Here is a 22,358-nt window from a genome sequence, read left to right as displayed (position 1 = left end):
ATCCGCTCTGGATGCCGTCCCCTGCCATCTACCCACGTGGCCTTGGGACACGTGCCTCCTGATTTACAGCCAGGGTGGAGCAGGCCGGGGCCCCATGATTCGTGGCTGCGTGAGCCTGGCAGGCCAGTCCTGCCTTCGTCTCCTCCTCTGCATCTAGGGGTCAGCAGACCCAGGGTGGCCCGGCCCTGTCCTTTGACCGTGGCTGACGACCTCACTTCCTGTAGAGCACCCACAGGGCCTCGTGGGTGTCCCCACGCCGTGAGCCCTGAGCCGACGGGCTCTGGGGACTTGGCAGAGCCAGGGTCAGGGCCAGAAATGGGAAGCCCGGCTGCGAGCCTTTTCCCTGAGCTGCAGTCTGGCCGTCACCTGCACCCCGCCTGTAAAGCCTCGCTCTGGACACCAGGCCCAGCTGCCCCGCCTCGCAGGGCGTTTCCCCGATGCCGAGGGTCTCCTGTCTGACCCAGCACAGTCCCCAGCCTCCCTCACACCTGGAGGGGGGCGGCCTCCCGGCCTGGTTCCTGATGGGGGCAGCGGGCAGCAGGAGGGGGCGCCCGTAGCCAGGAGAGAGAGAAAGGCAGAAGTCGACTTGTCGGTCAGAGCCACCCGTGGGTCCCGCCATCGTGAACGTCAGAACTGGGATCTGGTTTTCAAACTTCCGGGGTCACCCAACAGGGCCGTCTCCGCTGCCGGAAGGGAAGGAGACCACAGAGCCCGGGCGGGCTCTGAGCCGGCAGAGATGCGGCATCGGAGCCTCGCGGGCCCATTAGGCCGCCCTCCCCCGCCCCTGCTCCCCGGCTTTGCTGTGGGAACGAGGAAGTCCTCCCGACCGCGGCCCCGCTGCTCGGGTGCTCGGCCGGGCTGGGGCGCGTGCCCTTGGGGCCCCCAGATTGTCACGTGTGCACAGAACAGAGGCTGGGCCCCCGGTGCAGACACTCGGTGAGACCGCAGCCCCGCTCGCCAGTGTCATCTGGGGACGCGGGCTTCTGGGCGTGTGGGCGCCGATCCTGCGGGACGGGTGAGGTTGAGGAGGATCTGGGTCAGCCCTGTGCTCACCCGTCCGCCCACTGGCCCTGCGGGGAGCCACGGGCCCGTCCTCCCAGGAGCCCTGCACCGGGGCGGCCTCGGCTGGCTGGCCCTAGCGGGAAGGTGTGCGGGCCGCGGCCCCCGCCCTCTCTTCGGGCTGGCGGGCCTGGGTAGGCTTGGGATGGCGTGTGCGCCCCCGCAGTGGCAGGAAGCGGCTGTTCGGGGTGGAGAAGACGCCCGCCGGCAGGTTCCTCTGGGCCGGGACGCTGGCCTTCGCTGTAGAGGCCGGCCAGCTGCCGCCGCTGGTCTGGGCCGGTTCCCCATCTGTCCTCATCTTGGTGGCCTGCTTAGTTGTACGGAGTTTTGTGGAATGATCCCGGTTTCCTCGTGCTCAGATGGGGCTGAGCGCGTGGGGATGTGCCCGTGGAGAGCACGGAACCCACCACGTGGGGCCAGGCCGTGTGTGCTGAGTTGTGGACGTGTGTTCAGACCCTGAGGGTCTAATGCTTGTTTGTGGAGAGACCGCAAGGCTGCCCCCATCAGTCCGTCCTGTGTGCTGACTTGTGCGCCCACCAGTGGTCACGGCCACCCCTTTTCAGGGCGTTTTCCTGTCCGCTCCCCTCCACGTCTGTTACTTGGTGGCCGTGTATCACGGGAGCCCAGCCCTGGGGTGGGGGTAGGGCGGGGATATGGAGCCCGCCCTCCCCACGGCCACGCCATGCACACAGGTCAGTGTCGGGCGGGGCTTCCCTGGCAGAGTCGGCGTCCTCTCCCGGGTCCCTTGACCTCTGTGAACCAGACTGTGCTCTGGGCTGGCGTCCTTGGTCCTGACAGCCTGGCAGGCACGTGGTGTCACGTACCTGGGTCCCTGCTGGCCGCTGTCTCTCTCTGCCACTTGTCACGTGAGAATCTGTTACAGAAGGGACTTCCTTCCTCTCGGCTGCACTCCCGCACAGTGGGTCACGGGGAGGGTGGCCCCAGGGCCTCAGAGCGGAGCCGGACTCGAAAGTTAATTCACAGCCTGTCCTCCAGGGGAAGGGCTGCGTGTCGTCTGGGTCGAAACCACCAAGTTCTGTGGAGCTTGGGAATGGCCAAGGTGTGTGCAGACGTCGGGGTGAGGTGTCGTGGGCAGAGGACGACGTGCACACAAGTTCCGGAATTGCCCCCCACCCTGCGGCCAGGGCTACACGGCAGGCGGCGTCCCGTGGGGGATCCCCCGTCCCAACTGAGCCCGGGAAAGCAGCCGCCCCGGGTGGGGGGTCTCGCACGTGCTGGGAGCTCGAGGGACCCCGCCTGGCCCTGTGCCCGGAGCACAGCTGTGGGTCTCTTCGTGCCCGTGTTCCTCCCCGCACAGCTAGACACGTGCTGGAATCTGCGCTCCGCCCACGCTCGGTGGCCCCTCCTTTCCTGGATTCGGACCCTGACTCGGGCTTCTGTGTGGCTCCCGTCGGGTGGGCATGAAATGGGGCTCTGAGCCGTGCCTTTCGGCCTCTGGCCTGTGGGGGGGGGGGCCCCCTCCACACGGAGCGGCTGACCCCCGGCCCCAAAGAGGGCAAGGTCTCGGACGGAGGCCCCGAGTGCTCAGTCAGCGCGTGGGCGGCCGTGACGCTGCCGCGAGGGTTTGTCTCGGACCCTACCCCGCCAGGCTCCGGTTCTGGAGGTTCCTGGATCAGGCGGCGTGGGCACGCGGGCCTGAGAGGTGCACGCCGGGTGCCCCCCCCCCCCCACGCACCTGTGTCCTCTGTTTCACACCTGCAGGGCGGAAGGCTTGTGTATGCGGGCTCCAGCTCGGGTGTGGTGCAGGCCCCCGTGGCCTTCTGCGGGAAGCACGGCACCTGTGAGGACTGCGTGCTCGCCCGCGACCCCTACTGCGCCTGGAGCCGGGCGGCCGCGGCCTGCGTGGCCCTGCCCCCGCACCAGACGGACGGCCCCAGCAGGTACCGAGGGCGGGGGACCCGCACCGCGCACACCCGTCAGGGGGAGGGGGCGCGTGCCTGACCCGGGCCCGGTTATCTTGCAGGACTCTGATTCAGAAGATGAGCGGAGACGCGTCCGCCTGCCCGGGTAAGTCGGCCGTCCTCGCCGAGCTCCCTTGGGGGGCGGCCGGTCCTCGTACCCATCTCATGGTGCTTCGGTGTCGTGGCGTTGCGTCCATCCGGGTTCTCTTTCTCTGCTCCGAACAGAGGTCAGGTATCCGTGAGGATACGGAAGCCGACCCCCCGTGATCCCGTTTTATCGCAGAAAAGGGCGTCCGAGGTCGTGGGGTGTGTGTGTTTGTTCCACAAAAAGCACTCGGCGTCCACCCTGGGACACCCGCTCTTGAGATGCTCCTCTCTTTGCTGAGCTCGGGGCTGGTTAAACAGACCCTGAGGGTCCCACGGTGGGCGGGCGGCACGGCGGGAGGGGCGTCCTCACCCCTTCGTCCCCTCCCAGGCAGCCGTGCCCTGGGCTCTCGCGTTCCCATCCCTGACCCGACAGCTGTCGCCAGCTGGGGCAACTTCGGGGTGGGCCCCTCGCGCCCAGAGAGGCCGCGAGCCGGGAGCCACGAGCAGAAGCACGTGGCGCGCGGCTCCCGTGTTGCCGCTCGGCCCCCGGGGAACCGGGACGCCAGACGGGGTCCCTGCCGCTCGACTGTCTCCGACTGTCTTGTCTCCGACTTCCTTGTCCTGCTGGGCCGCCCTCCGGGGCCCATCTTTGCTTTTCTGTCACGCATGTCTTTATCTCCTTAGTTGTTCTGGAAGATTCCGTGTGGCTCCAGTGGGTGGAACTCTCGTGTCCTCTTGTGCGTGTTGACCTATTTTTAGAAGGAGCTGAGTAGCGAGCCGCGTTGTTGATGCTGTGCACGTTTATTTTGATGTTCCAGATAAAAGTAAAGAAAGTTTCCGGCAGCATTTTTTCAAGCACGGCGGCACGGCGGAACTCAAATGCTCCCCAAAGTCCAACCTGGCCCGGGTGGTGTGGAAGTTCCGGGACGGCGTGCTCGACGCCGACGGCCCCAAGTACAGCCTGGTGGGCAGGAAGCACCTGCTCATCTTCAACCTGTCGGAGGGGGACAGCGGCGTGTACCGGTGCCTTTCGGAGGAGCGGGTCCGCAACGGGACGGTCCTGCGGGTGCTGGCCAAGCACGTGCTGGAGGTGAAGACGGCCCCGAGGGCCACAGAGGCCCCCGCCTCGCCGGGCGCCCGGACGGAAGGCGGGAGGACCACCGCCCGAGCGGTGACGGAGCCCGCCCGCGGCCCCCCCCCGCAGACCTCCGCCGCGCGGGTCCCCGTGCCCGGGGCCGTCGCCCCGCCGCCCAGCCCCGCGCCCACGGGCACGTCCTGCGAACCGAAGATCGTCATCAACACGGTCCCCCAGGTGCACTCGGAGAAGACGATGTATCTGCAGTCCAGCGACAACCGTCTGCTCATGTTCCTCTTCCTCCTCTTCTTCCTGCTGTGCCTCTGCCTCGTGTCCTACAACTGCTACAAGGGCTACCTGCCCGGGCAGTGCCTGAAGTTCCGCTCCGCCGTGCTGCTGGGGAAGAAGCAGCCCGTGGCGGACTTCTGCGAGTTCGAGCAGAGCGCCAAGGAGACGCTGGTGGAGCCGGGCAGCTTCTCCCAGCAGAACGGGGGGCAGCCGCGGCCGGCCCTGGACACGGGCTACGAGACGGAGCAGGACACCATGGCCAGCAGGGTGCCCACCGACAGGGAGGACTCGCAGAGGCTGGACGACCTCCCGGCCAGGGACGGGCCCTTCGACGTCAAGTGCGAGCTGAAGTACGCCGACTCGGACGCGGACGGGGACTGAGGCACCGCCGGGAGCCCGCGTCAGCACGCCCGTCCTGTGTCTTGTCTCTCGCGTCGAGCTTGTGATTTGGTCTTCGTCCTTCCGGAAAACGGCGAGCGTCGCACCCCGGTCCCCCGCCGGGCCGCGGCGTGAGAGGCCCCCGCGGGCGGCGCGTGGGGCCGGGCTGTCCCCGCCCGGAGCGTCCCCTCCTCAGAGCAGCCACTGAAAGATCCTTGAATTCCAGATTGGAAATGACGTTTTTGTTTATCAGATTGGTAACTTATCGCCTGTTGTCCAGATTGGCACGAACCTTTGCTTCCCAGGAGATTATTTTTTTATGGTTTTGCTTTTCTCGTGTTAGGTCGTTTCTGTTTTAAATCACCGAAGCAGACGTTCCAATATCGCGAAGATGTCCATCTTCCAGGTTTTGTTGTACGTTAGGGGAAAGATACAGCTTACGTTGCTTACGATTCTCAGGGATAAACTTACTTTGGGTAAATGCGTTCTCTACCTTTTAGACACATAGACGAAACCATCTCTTGAGCACACGTTTTTTTTTTTTTTTTTAATTTTATTCCTTGAGGGAAGCATCCTTTTCAGAGAGATCTTCTTTCTGTGGTTTCTTCTTCCCCCCTCTTGTTTTAACTCTTTCAAAGAACAGAAGACAGCGGAAGGCTGGCCCGTGAACCAGGCGGGGTCTTGAGCGCGGGTCGGCGGAGCCGGCTGGCCCCGAGCGGAGGGAGCGTGCGTTTTGCCGTCGGATGCCCACGGCCACGGCTTGAAACCTCCCGTGCAGATGGACGGACGGACGTTCACCGGGCATCCGCAGTCGCGTTTGGCTTCTGTCTCCCGTCCACCGCCCACCCGGACGACCGGCTCGGCCAAACCGAGCTGTCCACACCTTCTGGCAAGCAGGACCGCGGTGGCCGGACTGGCCTGTGTCCCCACGAGGCCTGCGGCTTGTGACCCCACGGCCCTGCGTGGCCCGGCGCTCTCTTCGACGGTGCGAGTGGGCGAGACGGTTCAATCTCCACCTGTTGCTTCCCGTGCGCCGAGAAGGCTCTCTTTCCCGTGGCGAGGAGCAGTGACCTCTGGATCTGTGTGCCTGCGTGGACAGTGTTGTCTTAAGCATGACAGGACTCGACCGTTGTGGTGTACACATTTGTGTTTTATAAGATTTCCTTTGTTTTTATTTTTCTACTTTGGATTGTATACACTTGAAAAGTAACCGAATAAACGAGCAGCTTAAATCCTCGGCGCGGGCACGTGGTTCGCTGCGGCGGGGACGGTGTGCTGACGGGCGGGCGGGTCTCGGGGCGGCCTCGGTCCCCTTTCTTTTCCTGTCTCTCCTTCCCTTCTCTGGCGTGCAGGCCCCGAGCCTCGTGACGTCTGCCTCAGCGGCCTCTCTCTTTTCTGTCCTCTGTCTCGCAGCCTCGTCTCTGCCCTTCCCTCCTCCGGGGTCCTCCTCCCTGTCCTGTCGGGGCCCCGGCTCATCTTCCTCTCCCCGAAGCCCCTGGCCGGCCTCGGCCTCGGGGCCTGACCGCAGCCTGCGGGTCGCCTTGCTGCCGCCCTTCCTGAGCGACCAGGCCCAGCACGTGCACGCCCTGGGGACCTTCCACCTCTTCTGCCAGGCCACAGGTGAGCAGGGCGCCTGTCGGGGCGGCGGGTGGGGGGCAGGGCCCCTGACAGAACACCCTTCCCGCGGCTTCTCCCACGAGGAGCCAGGTGTTCACCGTCGCAGGCCCGGCAGCCCACGGTCGGTCGGTCGGTCGCAGATCTCGGCCTCCGCAGCCCCAGGGCCCCACGGTGGGCCGGGCTTGGCCCCGAGACCTCGGTTTGCCAGTCGCCCGTGTGCAGGGCTCCTCGAGCGTCTGCCGACAACTCGGGGGTCCGCCTATGTGTCATCTGGAGGTTGCAAACGTCGCTCCGGAGCCTCCAGAAGGGGCGTCCCCATGGCTTGCGTGGCGATGCTGAAGTGCACGGTGGGCTGGGAGGGACCCGGAGGCGTCTCCGCTACGCGGCGGCCGTGCCGCTGGTCAGTAGCTGCAAGGAGAAAACGGGCGGTGTGTGGGTGCCCCGAGGGGACGAGTAGGGCCACTGAGGGAAAGAGAGCAAACTTGTTTCTTTTTGAGACTTTCGGCGACGAGAAGCCGCTCCGGGTATGAGCCGGTCCCACGAACTCCCGCGTGCCGGGGGGAGCGCAGGGGAAGTTGCCCGTTGGGTGGGGCGCTGTGGAGACAGACCTTCAGGGCGGGTCCATGTGGCCCCGGGTCGCCAGCCCCGGGCCGGGGCCCAGCCTGTGCTGGGTCCCCCACAGGGCTGTTGGGCTGGGCGATTTCCCGTGGGGCCTCCCAGGCCCTCCGTGCAGGGGCCGCCGTCCTCCACGGGCACACTCGGCCTCCCCGTCGCTGGGAGAGCAGGGGTCGCACGACCGGGTGAGGGGCCCAGAGCCAAACGCTTTGAAACGTGGCTTCTCTAGGAGGTGCCCGTTAGCGGGCGCGTGTGCACTCCTGAGCCGTCCTTGTGACTCGGGGGCTGAGAGCGGTGTCTGGGCCAGAGCGGGGACCACGGGGACCCCGTGCAGGGCCGTGGTTACGGGGCTGGCGGCAGCCGGGGAGCAGAAGGGCACGGTTCCCAGGCAGCCAGGGCAGGGGGCACCGCTGGCCGTGGGGGGGGTCACCTGGAGCCACTCTGCCCTCCCTGCCCTTCTGCTGCCGAAGTCTGAGAACCGGAGGGGCGTTTCTTCCTCCCGACTTACCGAGGATGGGGCCCACAGTTGGCGGCTCACAGCCCGAGGGGACGAGAGAGGTGGGCAGCGTAGGGTGAGAGGGCAGTGACGGGGTGGACTGAGCGGAGGGACCGCAGCCCCTGCCCCCTCCCTCTACGCCCCCGTGCTCCTTGCTTTCTCTCCCACCTGGACCTCCCGTTCCACGAGGCTCCCCGAGGCTGTGAGGCAGCCTGGGAAGGACTGGCTATTCCCAGGGGTCCAGATGTGTCCTGTCCCACCCAGAGGGAGGGCCGTGCGTCCTCGTGAGGCCTGCTAGGCAGCGGTGACAGAGACAGGTGCTAGAGACCCTGCAGTGGCCACCCCAGCCTCCCGAGCGCTCGCTTCTTTCTGCTTGCAGCAAAGCCCGGGGGGCCCGCCCCACACTGAGCACCTGGCGTCCAGGCTGGGAAACCACTGTTGCCAAGAGCGATCCGCCAGGCTCGGTCCCCTGTGCCCGAGGCAGACCCCGCGCAGCCCCCCGGCCCAGGCCCGGCCCGCCAAGCTCACTGGCATTGGGTCCCCCGGTGACTCGTGCACATCCAGACACCTGTTGCCCTAAACCCAGCCCACAGGCCAGCGCTAGCTGGTTGTGCGAGCGGCGGTCCAAGCACGTGGTGTCCAAAATGACGGCGTCTCTGGCCCTCTCTTCCCTCGGGTCAAGGAAGGTGCCGGAACTCGGGACCAAGTTTCAGGCCGCTCTGGCTGAAGGCACCTCCCTCTCAAGGGTACCGTCCAGGCGGTCCCCAAGTGGTCTGCAAGCGGTCTCCCTCCCGCCTGGGGGTCACTGGTGTCACAGTGGCAGGGGCCGCGGCCCGAGCAACGCCAGGTGGGCTGTTGGGACGGGCACGGCCTCGGAGCCGTGACTCAGCGGGCTTCTCTGCTCACCGTGTCCCCGGTCCTCTCTGGACCGTCCCAGCAGAGTGCGTGTGTGCGTCTGCGCGTGCCGCGGCGGGCTGCGGGCTGTGCTTTGTGGCCACGCCTCTGTTCCTAGGGCCCCGGCCTGAGCGTGGGGAGGAGCAACCCGGGGTCCGGAACGGGTCTCCCAGCCGCCCGCTCCCTCGGGGGAGCCGTGCGTGCGCGTCGGGAGGTGGCAAAACACGGGCAAGGGGAGGAGGGGGTCTCGAGCCGCAGAGACTCGGGCAGGCTTGTGGTCGTGTTTCGCGTTCCCGAAGTCACGAATGCGTGTTCCTCGTGGCGGAATTAGTTCAGATAAGCACAGAAGTCACCCGCACTGCAGGCGAGCAGGCTTAGCGGCACTCGGAGACACGGGTGTGAATCGCGTCTGAGGGCGGAGCCCGTGATTCTTACGCAAGCAAGCGGAATCTGTCTTGTCTGCCCCGCGGGCCCTGCTGCATCCCTGACGTGACCGAGCTTCTAAGTCAGACGCGTGTCTCTTTTAAAGCTGAGGACGATCCCCTGTACTTTAGGGGCCGCGTGGCTGTTCGGGGTTTTGGTGGCTTTTTGTTTTAACTACGGTGGTAGAAACGAGCGCCCTTTCAGGCCCTGGGGGCTGCAGGGGTAGCAGAGGGTGCCCGGCCCAAATCCCTGATCTCCCATGGTGGCCGTGGGTGCTAGTGTTTTGGGGCGCGGCTGGGCCCTGGGGGTAGCTGACGTGAGCCGGTCATCTTCCAGAAGGGTCGGAAGCCCGTCCATGGGTGGGCGAGGCAGATCTGTGACCTTGCCGGGGTCTCCGTCCTCAGCATGGAGGGCGTGGTTTTGCTAGAAGCTGTGTGTCTTCTGTCCTGACGACACGCGTGCCTGTACGCAGCCGTCCTCGTGTGTGGGATGGCCACCATAGCTGGCACCTAAGAGGCTGGGCGCCTGGGCTGCTGACCCCTGCCCCCCACAGGTTTGTCTGAAAAGCGCCTTTTGCCACATGCAGTTCCAGAGGTCAGGACCTGGATATTCTGGGGGTCACTCTTCAGCTGGCCCCAGGGTGTGGATAGCCTCGTGACAGCGAAGCATGGGGCACTCTGAGGAAGAAGGTGGGACTCTGATAGAACTGCGGTGCCGGAGGCCCAAGAAGCCCCCCCTCACCCCCCACTCCCACCTTTGGATCCTGATTTCTGTGCAGGTGTGGACCCGGCCCGCAAGACAGCGCCCGCAGAGGGTCCCCTCCAGTGGGAAGTAGCTGGCAGGAGGCCCCTGGGTGACCACATGCGTGGGGACAGCTGGAGGAAGGATCGCCTCTGGGGCCCCTACCGGGGATGTGGCCCAAGGACAGGGGCTGCACCCATCCCACACACCCCCTCAACTTGGGGCTCTCCCAGCCCCGAGGGGCTCTGTCTGGTTTTGTCACGGAGCAGGGTCAGCTCTGCGCTGACGACCCCCTCGGCTGGCGTGGGGCGGGCTGGGGGCAGGGTGGAGCCAGCGGCCCCGCCGTGTCCCTCGTCCCTCGTGGCTGCAGACCCGGGGGCAGAGGGATCGCCCTGCCCAGGGGCATGTGCTGGCTCTGCCGCCTGGTTGTAACTGTCGCTTTCCCTCCTTGCCCTCGTCTGCGTTCAGGAGCTGGATAGCTTAAAAAAACAGTAAGTGCAACGTAAGTACTCTTCAACATTTTTAGTGCTTTACTGTGCTGAACACACGCTGAAAGGGTGTTTACCAATGCTGAGTTCAAGGGTTTTGGGATACAAGGGCACGTGGTGTTTCCCCTACGGCCCATTCTCCAAGGCACCTCGGGTCATCTGGGGATTTTGCTCCTGAAGGGTCCTGGCCATATGGCTTGGGGTGATAATTCGGCCCTGGCTCAAGCCACCCCAGCTCTTTGTCCTAAGGATGCAGGAGAACCTCCCAGAAGCTCCTGTGACCCATGCTGGTGGCTCCAGCTCCAGTCCTGGGCGGGTCTCCGTGAAGGTCACCATTGGACAGTGGGGATGAGGGGGAGTCCAGGCCTCTCTGGAACCGACTTCGGTGTCTATTCACAGAAAACGTCACGTTCTCGATCACAGTGCCTCACGAGAATCCCTCTTTTAAACTTGACCCCGCCGAGGGGCTGTCCAGGAACGTGGTGGCGGGCGGTATGCCCAGCAGTGAAGGAGGCTGTGTGCGCCAACTGATGGGCAGGCGCACGCAGACACGTGTGCGTATGCAAGTCTGTGCACGCACCTGTAAGCGCCCTCAGGTGTGTGTGCACGTGTGATACACACATGGAACTATTCACGGGTAGAGGGCAGAACACTTGGGGGAAAAACAAATGGTGCAGATGGAAGAAAAACCCAGAAATCCTGCCCAGGACACAGTCCACGGGGGCCTGTCCACGAGGCCAGGGGGGCCAGTGCACTGCTGCGGGAGCCCCTTTTGAATGCCTTCTGGAATTTGTTTTAGAGCCTGCGGCACGTTCTTTCCAACAGCGTGTTTTACATCGGCTGTAAAAGGATGCGTCCTACCGCATCTGGAAGCTCCAGGAAGTGGTTTAAGCACCTCAAATTCTCTGAAGGCAGCACCACCAGCACGATGGCCACGTTGGCCTTCTTGGCGGGCCCCCGCGGGAACGTGTACGTGCTCCCGCATGCACAGCCATACACGCAAGTAGGCTCCCGCACACAGGCTCCCCCACTCCCCTGCACACGGGCTCCTGTGCACACGTGCCCGCGTGCACACCCATACATACAAGGACTCACACACACACACAGGCAACCCCCCCGACGCTCCCCTGCACGTGCACTCCCGTGCACACGTGCTCCTGCACACCCAGTGCTATTGCTTCGTGTACTGGGTTTTAGCCCTTGGCCCCACGGATTCCTCCTTGCTCCACATACAGACCTAGTCCTTCCTCTGCTGACCGTCCTCCACGACACTGCAGTTCAGGTCATCCCTGGGTGGTTGGCAACTACATACTATATATATATATATTTTTTTGTTTGTTTATTTTTGAGACAGAGATTGAGAGTGTGTGTGTGTGCATGAGCAGGGGAGGAGCAGAGAATCCCAAGCAGATTCCACACTGTCAGCACAGAGCCCAAGGTGGGGCTCGATCCCACAAACTGTGGGATCGTGACCTGAGCTGAAATTGAGTTGATGGTGAACTGAGCTACCAGGTGCCCCAGAATCTTGATTTTAGAAACGGGGCTCTCAGGCAGATCATGGTCAGGAGGGGCTGGCTTTGGTCTAGGTCGGCTCACAGCCCACCGCCTGGTGCCGTGCCGCCTGGCACAGGCAGAGAGGGGGCAGTGGGGACGGAGGGGTCTTCGGCCCTTCTCAGCGCCCTGTCCCCAACTTAGGTTCTGGGGAGGCAGGGGCGGCCCCCACGGAAGTAGAGGTTCTGGTCACAGATGGGAGCAGGGCCGGGAGGTGGAGTTCCCAGGCACAGACCCTCCGTGCAGAATGGACGCCTGGCCCAGGGCACGGTCACCGGGCACTCCGTGGGGGAGGTGCCCCCTGACGGCCTCAGCGTGTGCTGCACGGCACCGAGTTTTGGTTTGAAAGAACATCTGAGGTGAAGGAGCAAGGAGCCCGGGGGAGGGCAGTGAGGGCCCGCCTCTTCTCCCGGGGTCACAGGAGCACACGCCTCCTCCGGGGACACGAGGACTGGCGTGAAAGCTGTCCTGCCCCTCACCGTGGGTCCAGCTGGGACAACAGAGGCCCCTGGCGTGGGTGGCTCCACACCGCCTGTCCCCACCCCGGTGGTCCTCGGTGGGAGTCTGGGGGCCACCGGGTAGAGCTGGTCTGTGTGTCCCCAGGGCCCGCAGACGTCCACTTTGTCTGGGAGAAGAACGGCCGAGAACTGGAGATGTGCGTCCCCACGCAGACCCACGCGCTGCCCGACGGCAGGGCCCACGTGCTCAGCTGGCTGCGAGACGCCATCCGAGAAAGCGCCGAGTACCGCTGCTCCGTCCTGTCCTCCGCAGGCAACGGGACCTCCAAAGTGCGGGTGACCGTCGTGAGACACGGTGAGCGGCTCCCGCCCCTGCCACGCTCCCAGCTCCGACGGCGGGCGTGCTGGTGCCCTGGCGGCCAGCAGGAGGGAGGAGCGTGTGGCCCGTGCGCGGCCAGCCTCCCCGGCACTGGTGGCGCTTCCGCACCCACCTCCCGCCACCCTTTTACTCCTTGGCGTGTCTGGGACGCCGGTCCTGAGAGCCCGTGTCTCCCTCCTCTGTCCCCAAGTCCCCTCCCCTGCCACGTGGAGGCCTGCCTCACGTCACGTCCGCATGCTTTGCGCACGGCCGCCCAGGCCCGCTGGGGGTTTCCCGCCTGGCCGGCCCGGGGGCCACTGGAAGCCTGCTCTTCCTCGGGGAGGTGTGGACACTTGTTTCCTCTGCTCCACTCCACTTCCTGTGCTCTTTCTGGACCCGTTTTCCGAGCCGTTGGCCGCCTGTGAGGCAGCGCATGGGCAAAGGGCCCAGCCCCCCACCCGAGCGTCTGGCCTCCCCGTTGCTGGCCTGGGGTCCCACTTTCTCAGGTCTGCTCAGTTTCCACGGGTGCCTCTGCTTTTCAGGTTCCAGGTTTTTGGGGTTTCCTCTTCTGTCCGCTTGCGAGAGTTTAGGTTTAGGGCCCTGCTGAAAAGGTCCCTGTCCTTCCAGTATAGGACTGGGGAGAGAAAAAAGTAATTGCAAAGCTCTCCCGGTGGGAATCCCTGTTCTTCCCCTTTCTGGAAAGTGTCCTGCCTGCCTGCGCAAGGTAAACCGAATCTTCACGTAAACACGAGACATCACGCAGAAGTCGTGGGGGCAGCACTGTCCGCAAAGAGCTGAGTGGAAACACAGAAACCACCATGCTCACCTGTCACCCCGGCTGCCTGAGAGGCAGGCTCTGGTCCTCGGTTCACAGACGGTGACCAGACCTTGATCTCGGGTGGCGGGCTAGGACGTGAGCACAGTCGGGACATCTCGGGACGTGCCTGCCTGCCCACCCAGCCTGTCGTGTCTACTGACGGGGGTGCCAGGGCAAGGGTGTTAGGAACGCAGGGACTCTCTCAGGATGGGAGTCCCTGCAGGGTCCCTTGGGGTTAAAGACCCCTGAAGGTGCCTCTGGAGCCCAGGCCCCGGCCCAGTCCTGCTCAAGGAGTAAGTTCCGCTTTACGTCTCACGGGCTCAGGTCCCTGGCACTCACTTCTGAAACGAGCAACAGGGGCCATGGGCAGAGCAGGGACATGGTGCGTTTCTGTTTCCAAACAACCACAGCTGTCTGGCCTGTGCCACCCTCACAGCCCCACAGATCAAGCTCCCGCAGCCTCCTGGGGGAGGTCCCTGCATCACCCCAAAATGTGGAGGGAGAGCCCCTTTCCTGCCTGGACAGGACTCACGCAGGATGAGGACGGGGCCGGCGTGACCCTGGGGCTGGTGGCCTGGGGAAGGGCAGGAGGGGGCCGCTGACTGTGGAAGTCCCCACAGCCAGGAGGCAAGGCCAGAAGAGTGAGCGCCTCACCCGCTACCGAACCAGAGACCCGGCTCTCAGAATGGCCTTGGCGGCCTGCACGCACCCACCGTGCCTCAAAGGCCTGCAAGGCTGACAGCCAGCACCCCACTTGTCTTGCAGAGGCGACCCACCAGGAGCAGTGGACCAGAGAGCTGGCCGCCTGGAAGGCTGTGGCTGGGGAGCACGACCGCATGATGCACAGCTGGAGGAAGGCGTGGGTATGTGGCCAGGCCCAGGGTGGGCAGGGGCTGGTGGGGTGGGTCCTGCTGGGACCCCACGTGTGTGCTCTTGGCCCACAGTCACTCTGCTTTCTGTAACCTGCAGCTTCTGGGCTCCAGGCAGATCCCTGGGGAGGGTCAGCATGGCAGGGGGGAGTGGGGGGGAACAGATGCAGGGGAGGGCCCGCTGGGTGCACCCCCTCTTGGTGGGGGGACTGCTGTCCCAGCAGTGAGGAGATAGGACAGGTGTCCCCAGTTCCCGAGTCGCTAATGCAGCCGGGAGGGCAGCTACAAGGCCAGAGATTTACCGGAGGAGACACCCTGTGGCTCGAACACAGGCCTTCAGACGTGAGCTCTCTCCTTGCTGCCGACACAGGCTGAGCGTTTCTGAGTCCTGCAAACTTAGCCCGCATGGGCCCCCTTCCTTGAAGGCCCTCCTAGACCCAAAGGAGGTGCACGTGGGCCGCGACACTTGAGGCCTCCTCCCTTGTCTACGACAGTGGGGGGAGCGGGAAGGGCACGTGTTCTGCCAGGAACTCACAGTTCTGCACTGTTCTTTCAGGAAAGCTGTGACAAGGGCGCCCTTTAGGCCCCAGGACATGGTGTTCACTCCCAGCCGAGCCCGCGGCCACTGGAGAGACCCCAGGACAGTGGCTGCCACATTGCCTACTGAGATGTGACCATACCCCAGCTTCTGTGACAGAATCCAGAACCTGTGTTAAAAAGTTAGGTGCTTATGTGGGACAGAAGGGTCTGTCTGGCAGAAACAGGAAGCCAGGACAGGTCCTGAGCTACAGACAGACCTGGAATAGGTAGACGGTGGTGTGCGTGACGGGTCCTCTTCCAGAAACACTGCTGTTGCGCTCCGCGGCCACTCCGCGTCACCGGGGTGATTTCCTGGTTCAGCTCGGGCAGGAACCCTGCGTTAGCCCGGCTGCTGAACCACCACATGGCAGGGACAGGGCGTCCAGGCCAGTGGCAGGAACTGGCCTCCAACCTCGGGTGACCACGAGGTCCGACCCAGGGACCACAGGGACTGAAGGCCTCGTGGGCTTCCTCCCCGGCTCCCTCATGGTCTCAGGGCGCCGGGCCGCTTTAGAAAGTTCTGCGGGACCCGAGCTTGCAGGAGGCGCGGCAGCCGGCAGGTCGGTCCAGGTTCCTCTGGGTGGCGCCACCTGGCAGGTGCGTCCACATGGAGCCTAACGCCACACAGCCTGACCTCACGGACACTTCCCGCTTACGGAACGACGGCTTTTAATGGCATGCACGTACCAGAAAACCAAAGCCTCCGTTCAAAGCAGAGCTGTGGCTCCCCATGACCCAGCACACGGACACCGCCTCCGCTCGCGACCTCAGCCTGCAGCCAGACCCCTCGTTACGAAGCCACACGCGTGTCCCGCCGGCAATGTGCGGGATCCGCCGCGAACGCGACTTCCTGAGGACGGCCGGCTGGGGCCGGATCCGCCCCGCTCACGCCATTACCCGTGGCGACAGCATTTGCCGTGGAAGGCCGTGGGCGCGCAGCGTGGGTTCCCGAGCAGGTGCGGCTCCGGCCGCCCGGGGAGGCCACGAGGGCTCCGAGCCCGGGACCTCCGGGTGCCGCTCGCCGTGTCTGCGAGGCTCGCCCATGTGCGCTGTAGCCCGAGCGCTCTCGTGCCCAACAGAAAGCGGGACGCGGTCAGCTCCCGGGGAGGGCTCTGCTGGGAAACGTGGTTACGAGGCATGTGCTTCTCTGCGCTGGTGAGAAAAATAAAACTAAACGGGATGAGGTGTGTGCACTTCCTGCGGCACCGTCGGCACCGCGCGGGCCGCCGCGTCACCTGTGGCAGGAGCCTCTGCTGGGAAGGTGATGTGACCAGGCCAGGCCCAGCACGGACCAGACCCCCTCCCCCGAGATCCACGCTCCACGGGCCCAGGGCTGGGGCTCTGAACACAGGGCCAGCATCCCCCGCCGAAATTCTTCAGTTTAACGTTCTCCCTATAGCTTACCTCTGGAAACGTCTCTCTCCATAATCTGAGTTCCATACCCATGACAGCAAACTTGGGACATGCTGACCGGGGACAGCAGGAAAAGCCCTGCCCACGCCACTCCTCCTGGCCCCCAAGGGAGAACCCTGGGGACAGGACTGAGGGCCTGGGAGGCCTCACTGCACGTCTCCCCACTTAATTTTTTTTAATTATCTACTTAAAGTTTACCTATTTTGAGAGAATTAAGACCGTGCAGAGGGAGGGGCAGAGAGAACATCCCAAGCAGGCTCCGTGCTGTCAGCACAGAGCCCGACACAGGGCTCAATCCCATGAACCAGGCGATAGTGACCTGAGCCCTGAGCCGAAATCAAGAGTGGTCGCTAAGCCGACCAAGCCCCCCGTTTAAACAGCTCAGGACGCAAACAGAGAAGCAGGCACACACTAGGAGCAGCCAGTGTCCAGAAGACAGGACAGCCTGGTGTCTGACACGTCCACACCACAGGCCACTTCTGTCGTCACTCACTCTGGCTCGCCACAAGCCACTCGCCTCTCGGGTACAGCACGTGACGTGACCGATCTCACCTAAAAGTGTTTGCAAAGCCAACGCGAGCCGTTGCTGAGCTGAGCACCAGTGAAGCCCCGCCTGTGCCGCTTGCTGTGTGACAGGAGAGGAGCAGGCCGGGCAGGGTCTGGGCACACAAACCCTGCCCCGCTCGGGCCCCTGCCATTCAAGCCACAGCACCGAGGGGCGCGGGCCAGGCCGCAGGGGCCCCACGAGCCTGAGCCGGCCAGAGGTGCAAGGCTCTCAAATCATCGCTCTTTATTCCAAATAAATACGCCCTCCTACAGGAGAGCATGCGGGCAACATCCTGCTGGCCTTCCAGACAGAAACCACAGTCACAACACGTTCGTTTACGAGAGAAAGAAAGGATTTGTAGATTATCAAAACTGAAATTTAGAAACTTCAATATACATCGCTTCTTTGAAAAATAAAGACAAAAAGGAATAATCCATATCAAGAGGTCACAGATTAAAGAACCAATTTTCCCTCTGAGGCTCATTTTAGCAAACCCTCCAAGTATCCCCACATCTTCCAGCCAGAAAGCCAGGTCCCCAGCAAGTCCCCTGCCTCAAAAGCGGCCCCGCCCGGCTACTGCTTTTCGGCCCTGCTGGGTCAGCGGCCAAGAGCAGCGGCCCGGCCGTGACCCCGCGGCTCTTTCCACAAACGAACGTGGCTCAGCTCTGCCACATCGGAGGCGGTTCCTTCATGGCAAAGAACTCCGAGCAGCACACACGTTCCAGTCCTTTCCAGACTCCACGTGCTCAGAGACCCAAAGCCACGACTTCAGAATTTTTGGAAAGGTTCCCGCCAGCACGCCCGAACGCCCGTCCCCGGGATGCACATCTCGGAATCGCCTCCCAATCGAACAGCCACACAGAATACATGAGGCCAAGAAGAACTGTGAAGAAGGCCCCAGAGTCTTCCACACCCCCCTTCCTCACCCCAAATACACGACACACCCCGAGGAGTCTTCCTATAAGTTCAGGTTCATCATCTGCGAGGTTGAAGCCTCCAGAGAGTCCTCCAGCTCCAGGGCACCCCGACTGTAGGCTTCCAGGTGTTCTCTCCAGATTTCCACTAGAAGGGAGACAGCGGCACAGCTAAGGGACAGGCTCCTCCGGGAGGCGTGCCGCCCGGGGCTCAGTCCCCACTCGGGCCTGGCACGGACTCCCCCAGCCGGCCATCAGCACACGCTGGCCTCGTGACAGCGCTGTCCTCACGGCCAGCTCCACTCAGGTGCCGTCTGCCCCGAGGTCTGTGTGGGACCAGCTCTCGGGACACCAGGTGGGACCTGCCGCGGGGTGGCCGTGCTGCTGTCCTGGGCGCTCCGCCCATTCCCCACCTCCCCCCTGCTACGTCCCGCACATCTCCGCCCCCGCCCCCCCCCCCCCCCCCCCCGCACTCACTGTAGCGCGGCTCGTCTCTCCCGGCAGCAGGAGCAGGGGGGCCCTGCGGGGGCGGGCTGCCCGGGGCGGGGGGCCCAGGCTCCCCCACCGGTTCCTGGCGTGCGTTCTCCAGCATGGTCTTGTACGCCTGCCGGGCGGCCATCGTCAGCTCCACCATCCTGTGGAACTGGTCCTGGGACGGAAGCGAGGGCACAGGTGACGCCCCTCCCCACGGGGGGGGACTAAGGGTCTCTGCCCGTCGGGACGGCGCCCTCCCCGGGGAAGCAGGGGGACGGCTGGCGGGGACGCTGGCCACGTGAGGCGTCTCTGAGCAGCGGCGAGCTCGGAGCCGATTCAGAATCGCCGCACGTGCCCTGTGGGCCCCGGGCTCGGGGCTGCCCTGCCGGGGACGCCCGGCTCACCTGGGCCCCGTCGTAGCTGAAGATGCCCACCACGCTGACAGGGACGGCCTTGTTCAAACTGCGCCCCAGAGCCTTGCGGTTGAGAGCGAACACGAAAGGGATGTTCTGCTCGCAGGCATAACCAATGATGGTGTGCAGGGTATCGTCCAGCCCGCCTGGTCAGGGACAACAACCGACGGGAAACGCGTCACACACAGCGTGGCAGTGACCCTGGTCGCAAAGGGCTTTTTTCTACAGACAGCAACACGGCCCAGCCACTCTCAAGCGGGGCCCACGTCACCGGGAGACGAGCCGGTCACTGCCAGGGCAGTGCACACGAGGCAGAGTGCAACTCTCCAAAAGAGGCACTCCCTCAACGTACTAAAACACGTCTGCGTCGTCATCCTAACGGACGGTGAAGTCTCAGTCTTCTAGAAGTGTCTCTGGACCCAGTTCCCACATGGGCGGGGGCCACGCCACCAAGCAATTCTGAGACACCACTGGCTGTGCAAGAATTCCGCCCCTCCCGACACTCTTGCCTGGAGAGCGTGTCAGACCGCACAGGGTGGGTCTGTCCCAGGAGACCCCCCTCCCCCGGGCCCCACCTCTGGTGCCCGCACACGTCCCTGCGTTCCCCGAGCTCCGGACCAAGGGGCGACACGCTGCGGGGCCCCACACCCTCTCCTTCCGTTCTTCTAAGTTGCTAGAGGCTCACAGCGCTCACCCCAGAAAAGCCTTGCTCACATTTGCCCAGTTTATTAAAGGACGTGACAAAGATCTCGAGTCGCCAGCGCGGGAAGAGACGCACGGGGAGGCCGTGCCCACTCCGGGTGCGCCACTACCCCGGCGTCTCCTGTGCACCGACCGGGAAGCTCCCCTACCCCAGTCCGGGCCGGACTGTGTGGAGGCTTCCAGACTAGTCACAGGATCCACTAAGTCGTGGGCTCCACCCCCACCCCCTCCCTGGGGGCCGGGGGTAGGGGCCGGACAGGGACCCAAGTTCCAACCCTCTCATTTCTCGGCTGGCTCTCTTGGCAACCAGCCCCAGCTTGGGCGGGGTCCAAAAATCACCTCATTAACGTAACAAAACACCTTTCTTGTGGTCCTGGGAAACTCCAAGGATGTGGGGAACTGTGAGCCGGAAACCATGGACAAAGGCCAAACAGGAAGGAGAAATCTATTCTGGTCACGTGAACGAGCCAACTGCGCTTAGTGTTCACTCAACACTCACTGCGTCTCAGGCCACTGGTCACCTGTCCCCTGTGTATTAACGGGCTGCACCCCACATACAGAGGTCACTGAGGGTCCTACACCAACGGGTGGGCCGCGGGCTCACCACCCACCCTGCCTCCGAGCGAGGCGCCAAGGACTCTGCGTGCAGGTGACGCGCCCGCCACCCCAAAACCTTTACTACAAGACAGTTGCACGTGGGTGTCTGTGCACAAGTCACACACACCTAACGAGTCCTCACGAAGGCCAGCAGCGCCAGCAAGGGTGGGTGTGGACAGCCACCAAAGACCACAGCAGGTAGGACCAGGTTTATCAAGATCTACAGAGCAGCTTCAAGGTGCTCCGGGAACAAAGATCACAAAGGGGCCTGTGCTCTGGGACACAGTGGTCCCGGGACCACACACCACTTCCGTGTCCACCTGAAACTTCTGAAATACTCTCACTACAGTTAGGATTTTTTTTTTTTTTTTTGAGGAAAAATAACACGACAGAAATACGCAACTGAGAAGAAGCCTTTTGAAAAAGGGAACTACCGTCAGGCTAGCCTCACCAGGTAGGAGAGCTTGCTGTAATAAGGTGGGTTCCAGAAGCGACCCTACCGTGTGGGACTGAGCGCTGTCGGGGGGAGCACTGTGAAGCAGCAGAAAGAGGACAACTGGGTCGGCCTCTGGAAAGACCCATCTGAAATGAAATATAGTCTACCTAAACACAAAAATGAAAACGTGGGAGAACTAAGAAAACGGATATAAAAAAACCTTTAATAACCTTGGAGTGCTATGGTTGAGAAATGGCATAAAACCTAGAACCAATTAAAGAAACAAGAATAAAAAACACCAACATGATAACAACACCCAGGATCTTCGCGTGGCCAAAACGATGTTTTGAAAACAGGCAAATAACAAACCAGGAAAGTACAACTCTTACCCGAGGAGCTTTCCTATTATATAAAAAGGCACACGTCGGTATTAAAAAGATCAATATCCCCAGACACGAGTGGGCAAAGAACAGGAGCCAACAGTTCCCAGGAAAGTGCAAAGCTGCCCCCCACCTACACAGAAGGTTCTGGGTGCAGGTGCGTAACCCACACGACCCCCAAATGCACCAGCCCTTTCGTCCTCGAGATGTCCCCACCAGAAAGGACAGCATGCACAGCGCATCCCTGTGCGTTGCTAGAGACGTCCAGAAACCACCAGAACATCCCTAAGTCCCGTCTGAGCAACACAAGTGTGTGCAGAGTTACGAGCTGGCTCCCCAGACAGACCATCAAGCTAAAAACCAAGGTGCCAACAGGGCCAGGACCAAATCTCTCTCTCTCTCTCTCTCTCTTACACACATACACACAAACACACACACACACACACACACACACACACACGCAGACACCATAAAGGACATGTCAAATGTGGGAATGGTGGCTCCTCTGGGGGTCGGGAGGAATCTGGAGGGCTTACTCCTCAAAAGAAAGGAGCGCTGCTGGTACCGGGCTTGCTGCGGGGTCCTGGCCCAGCCCCTCTGTGCACAGACAGACCCCCATGTGGAGCACCTAATATCTGCCTGGGGAGAAAACGTTGCCCATGTCCCCCAGCACCTGGCCCCTAGTTATGTAGAACTATTTGATTTTCTTCCAAGAGAGAAACTTCTTGAAAGCATAGGCCGCTGCGCTGGGAACCGGGTCAATCTGCAACCAGTCTGTTCGGGGTTTAACATTTAAGCTCCACATCCCTCCATCCTGCCTAGACCCTGGCCCAGATGCATGCGGGGACCAGGGAAGCATGCTCTGGGCGCAGAACCATCCAAGGACTAGCACTTCTGGGCCGACAGGAGGTGAGCGCACAGGAGGGGAGGCGGGCGTGCTCCTTAGCCACAACCACAGCGAGCTATTCCCCACTTACTGCTAGAAACTGCAGGGGCCCCCTCTGGCCCGTGTCCCTCACCCCCAGAGCTGACCACAAATGCCAGGGCCCCTTGGCCCCGTGTCCCCCACCCCCAGGGCTGACCACAAATGCCGGGGCTCCCCTCTGGCCTGTGTCCCTCACCCCCAGAGCTGACCACAAATGCCAGGGCCCCTTGGCCCCGTGTCCCCCACCCCCAGGGCTGACCACAAATGCCGGGGCTCCCCTCTGGCCTGTGTCCCCCACCCCCAGAGCTGACCACAAATGCCAGGGCCCCTCTGATCCATGTCCCCCACCCCCAGAGCTGACCACAAATGCGGGGCCCCTTTGGCTCATGTCCCTGTCCCCCACACCCGGCATTGACCACAAATGCTATGTGAGCAGCGGCACCATGGCCACTGTCCCTTCAAAGGGCTGCTTCTCGGGACCCATGGCCAGAGCCACAACTTGGGTTTCTGGAGGGCTCCCCACACACCGCCGTGAAAGGGGCTATGGGGCGGGCACGAGGGGGTTCATGCTGAACACCACCGCCCTCTGTGAGTCAGGCTGGGCACAGGGTGTCCACAACCAGCCGCCCATAAATCCCCTGGAAGGGACACCCCTGGGCGCGGATGGTGAATGGGCTTCCCGGGTGGACGACACCCCACGCGTGCGTCCCATGTGACTCCCTGGGAGAGACTCTGGGAGGGTCCGCTGCTCCCAGCCCTCAGTGTCCGCGAGAGCAGAGAGCCCCCTCAGGTGTGACCTCCCAGTGCTCAGACGAGGCAACCGAGACAAAGAGAACGCTCAG

At 63.1% G+C, this 22,358-nt stretch overlaps 2 protein-coding genes across 14 annotated transcripts in view; one reads left to right on the top strand and one right to left on the bottom strand.

Annotated features, from left to right (window-relative positions):
* The window catches only part of SEMA4D (semaphorin 4D), an 80,246-nt gene extending 64,332 nt beyond the window's left edge, over positions 1-15,914 (top strand). For 4 of the 6 annotated variants that reach the window (XM_042914217.1, XM_042914216.1, XM_042914215.1 and 1 more), the window contains exons 13-15: positions 2,782-2,960; positions 3,044-3,087; positions 3,887-6,046. In XM_042914217.1, the coding sequence (XP_042770151.1) occupies positions 2,782-2,960; positions 3,044-3,087; positions 3,887-4,812 (1,149 nt within the window). In that variant the 3' untranslated portion in view covers positions 4,813-6,046. Of the gene's footprint in view, positions 1-2,781; positions 2,961-3,043; positions 3,088-3,886; positions 6,047-6,222; positions 6,430-10,908; positions 11,020-12,237; positions 12,448-14,032; positions 14,131-14,692 lie in introns of those variants that run through there. The other 2 variants (XM_042914218.1, XM_042914219.1) reach the window with 2 other exon arrangements.
* Positions 15,915-16,893: 979 nt separating this feature from the next.
* The window catches only part of SECISBP2 (SECIS binding protein 2), a 39,503-nt gene continuing 34,038 nt past the window's right edge, over positions 16,894-22,358 (bottom strand). For 7 of the 8 annotated variants that reach the window (XM_042912166.1, XM_042912167.1, XM_042912168.1 and 4 more), the window contains 4 exons: positions 20,276-20,357; positions 18,468-18,622; positions 18,067-18,238; positions 16,894-17,737 (listed from right to left, as the gene is read on the bottom strand). In XM_042912166.1, the coding sequence (XP_042768100.1) occupies positions 17,422-17,737; positions 18,067-18,238; positions 18,468-18,622; positions 20,276-20,357 (725 nt within the window). In that variant the 3' untranslated portion in view covers positions 16,894-17,421. The remainder of the gene's footprint in view (positions 17,738-18,066; positions 18,239-18,467; positions 18,623-20,275; positions 20,358-22,358) is intronic. The other variant, XM_042912169.1, reaches the window with a different exon arrangement.

Source organism: Panthera leo, chromosome D4 (genome assembly GCF_018350215.1).
Source record: "Panthera leo isolate Ple1 chromosome D4, P.leo_Ple1_pat1.1, whole genome shotgun sequence".
Classification (NCBI taxonomy): Eukaryota; Metazoa; Chordata; class Mammalia; order Carnivora; family Felidae; genus Panthera; species Panthera leo.
This window is presented reverse-complemented; position numbering and strand designations above follow the sequence as displayed.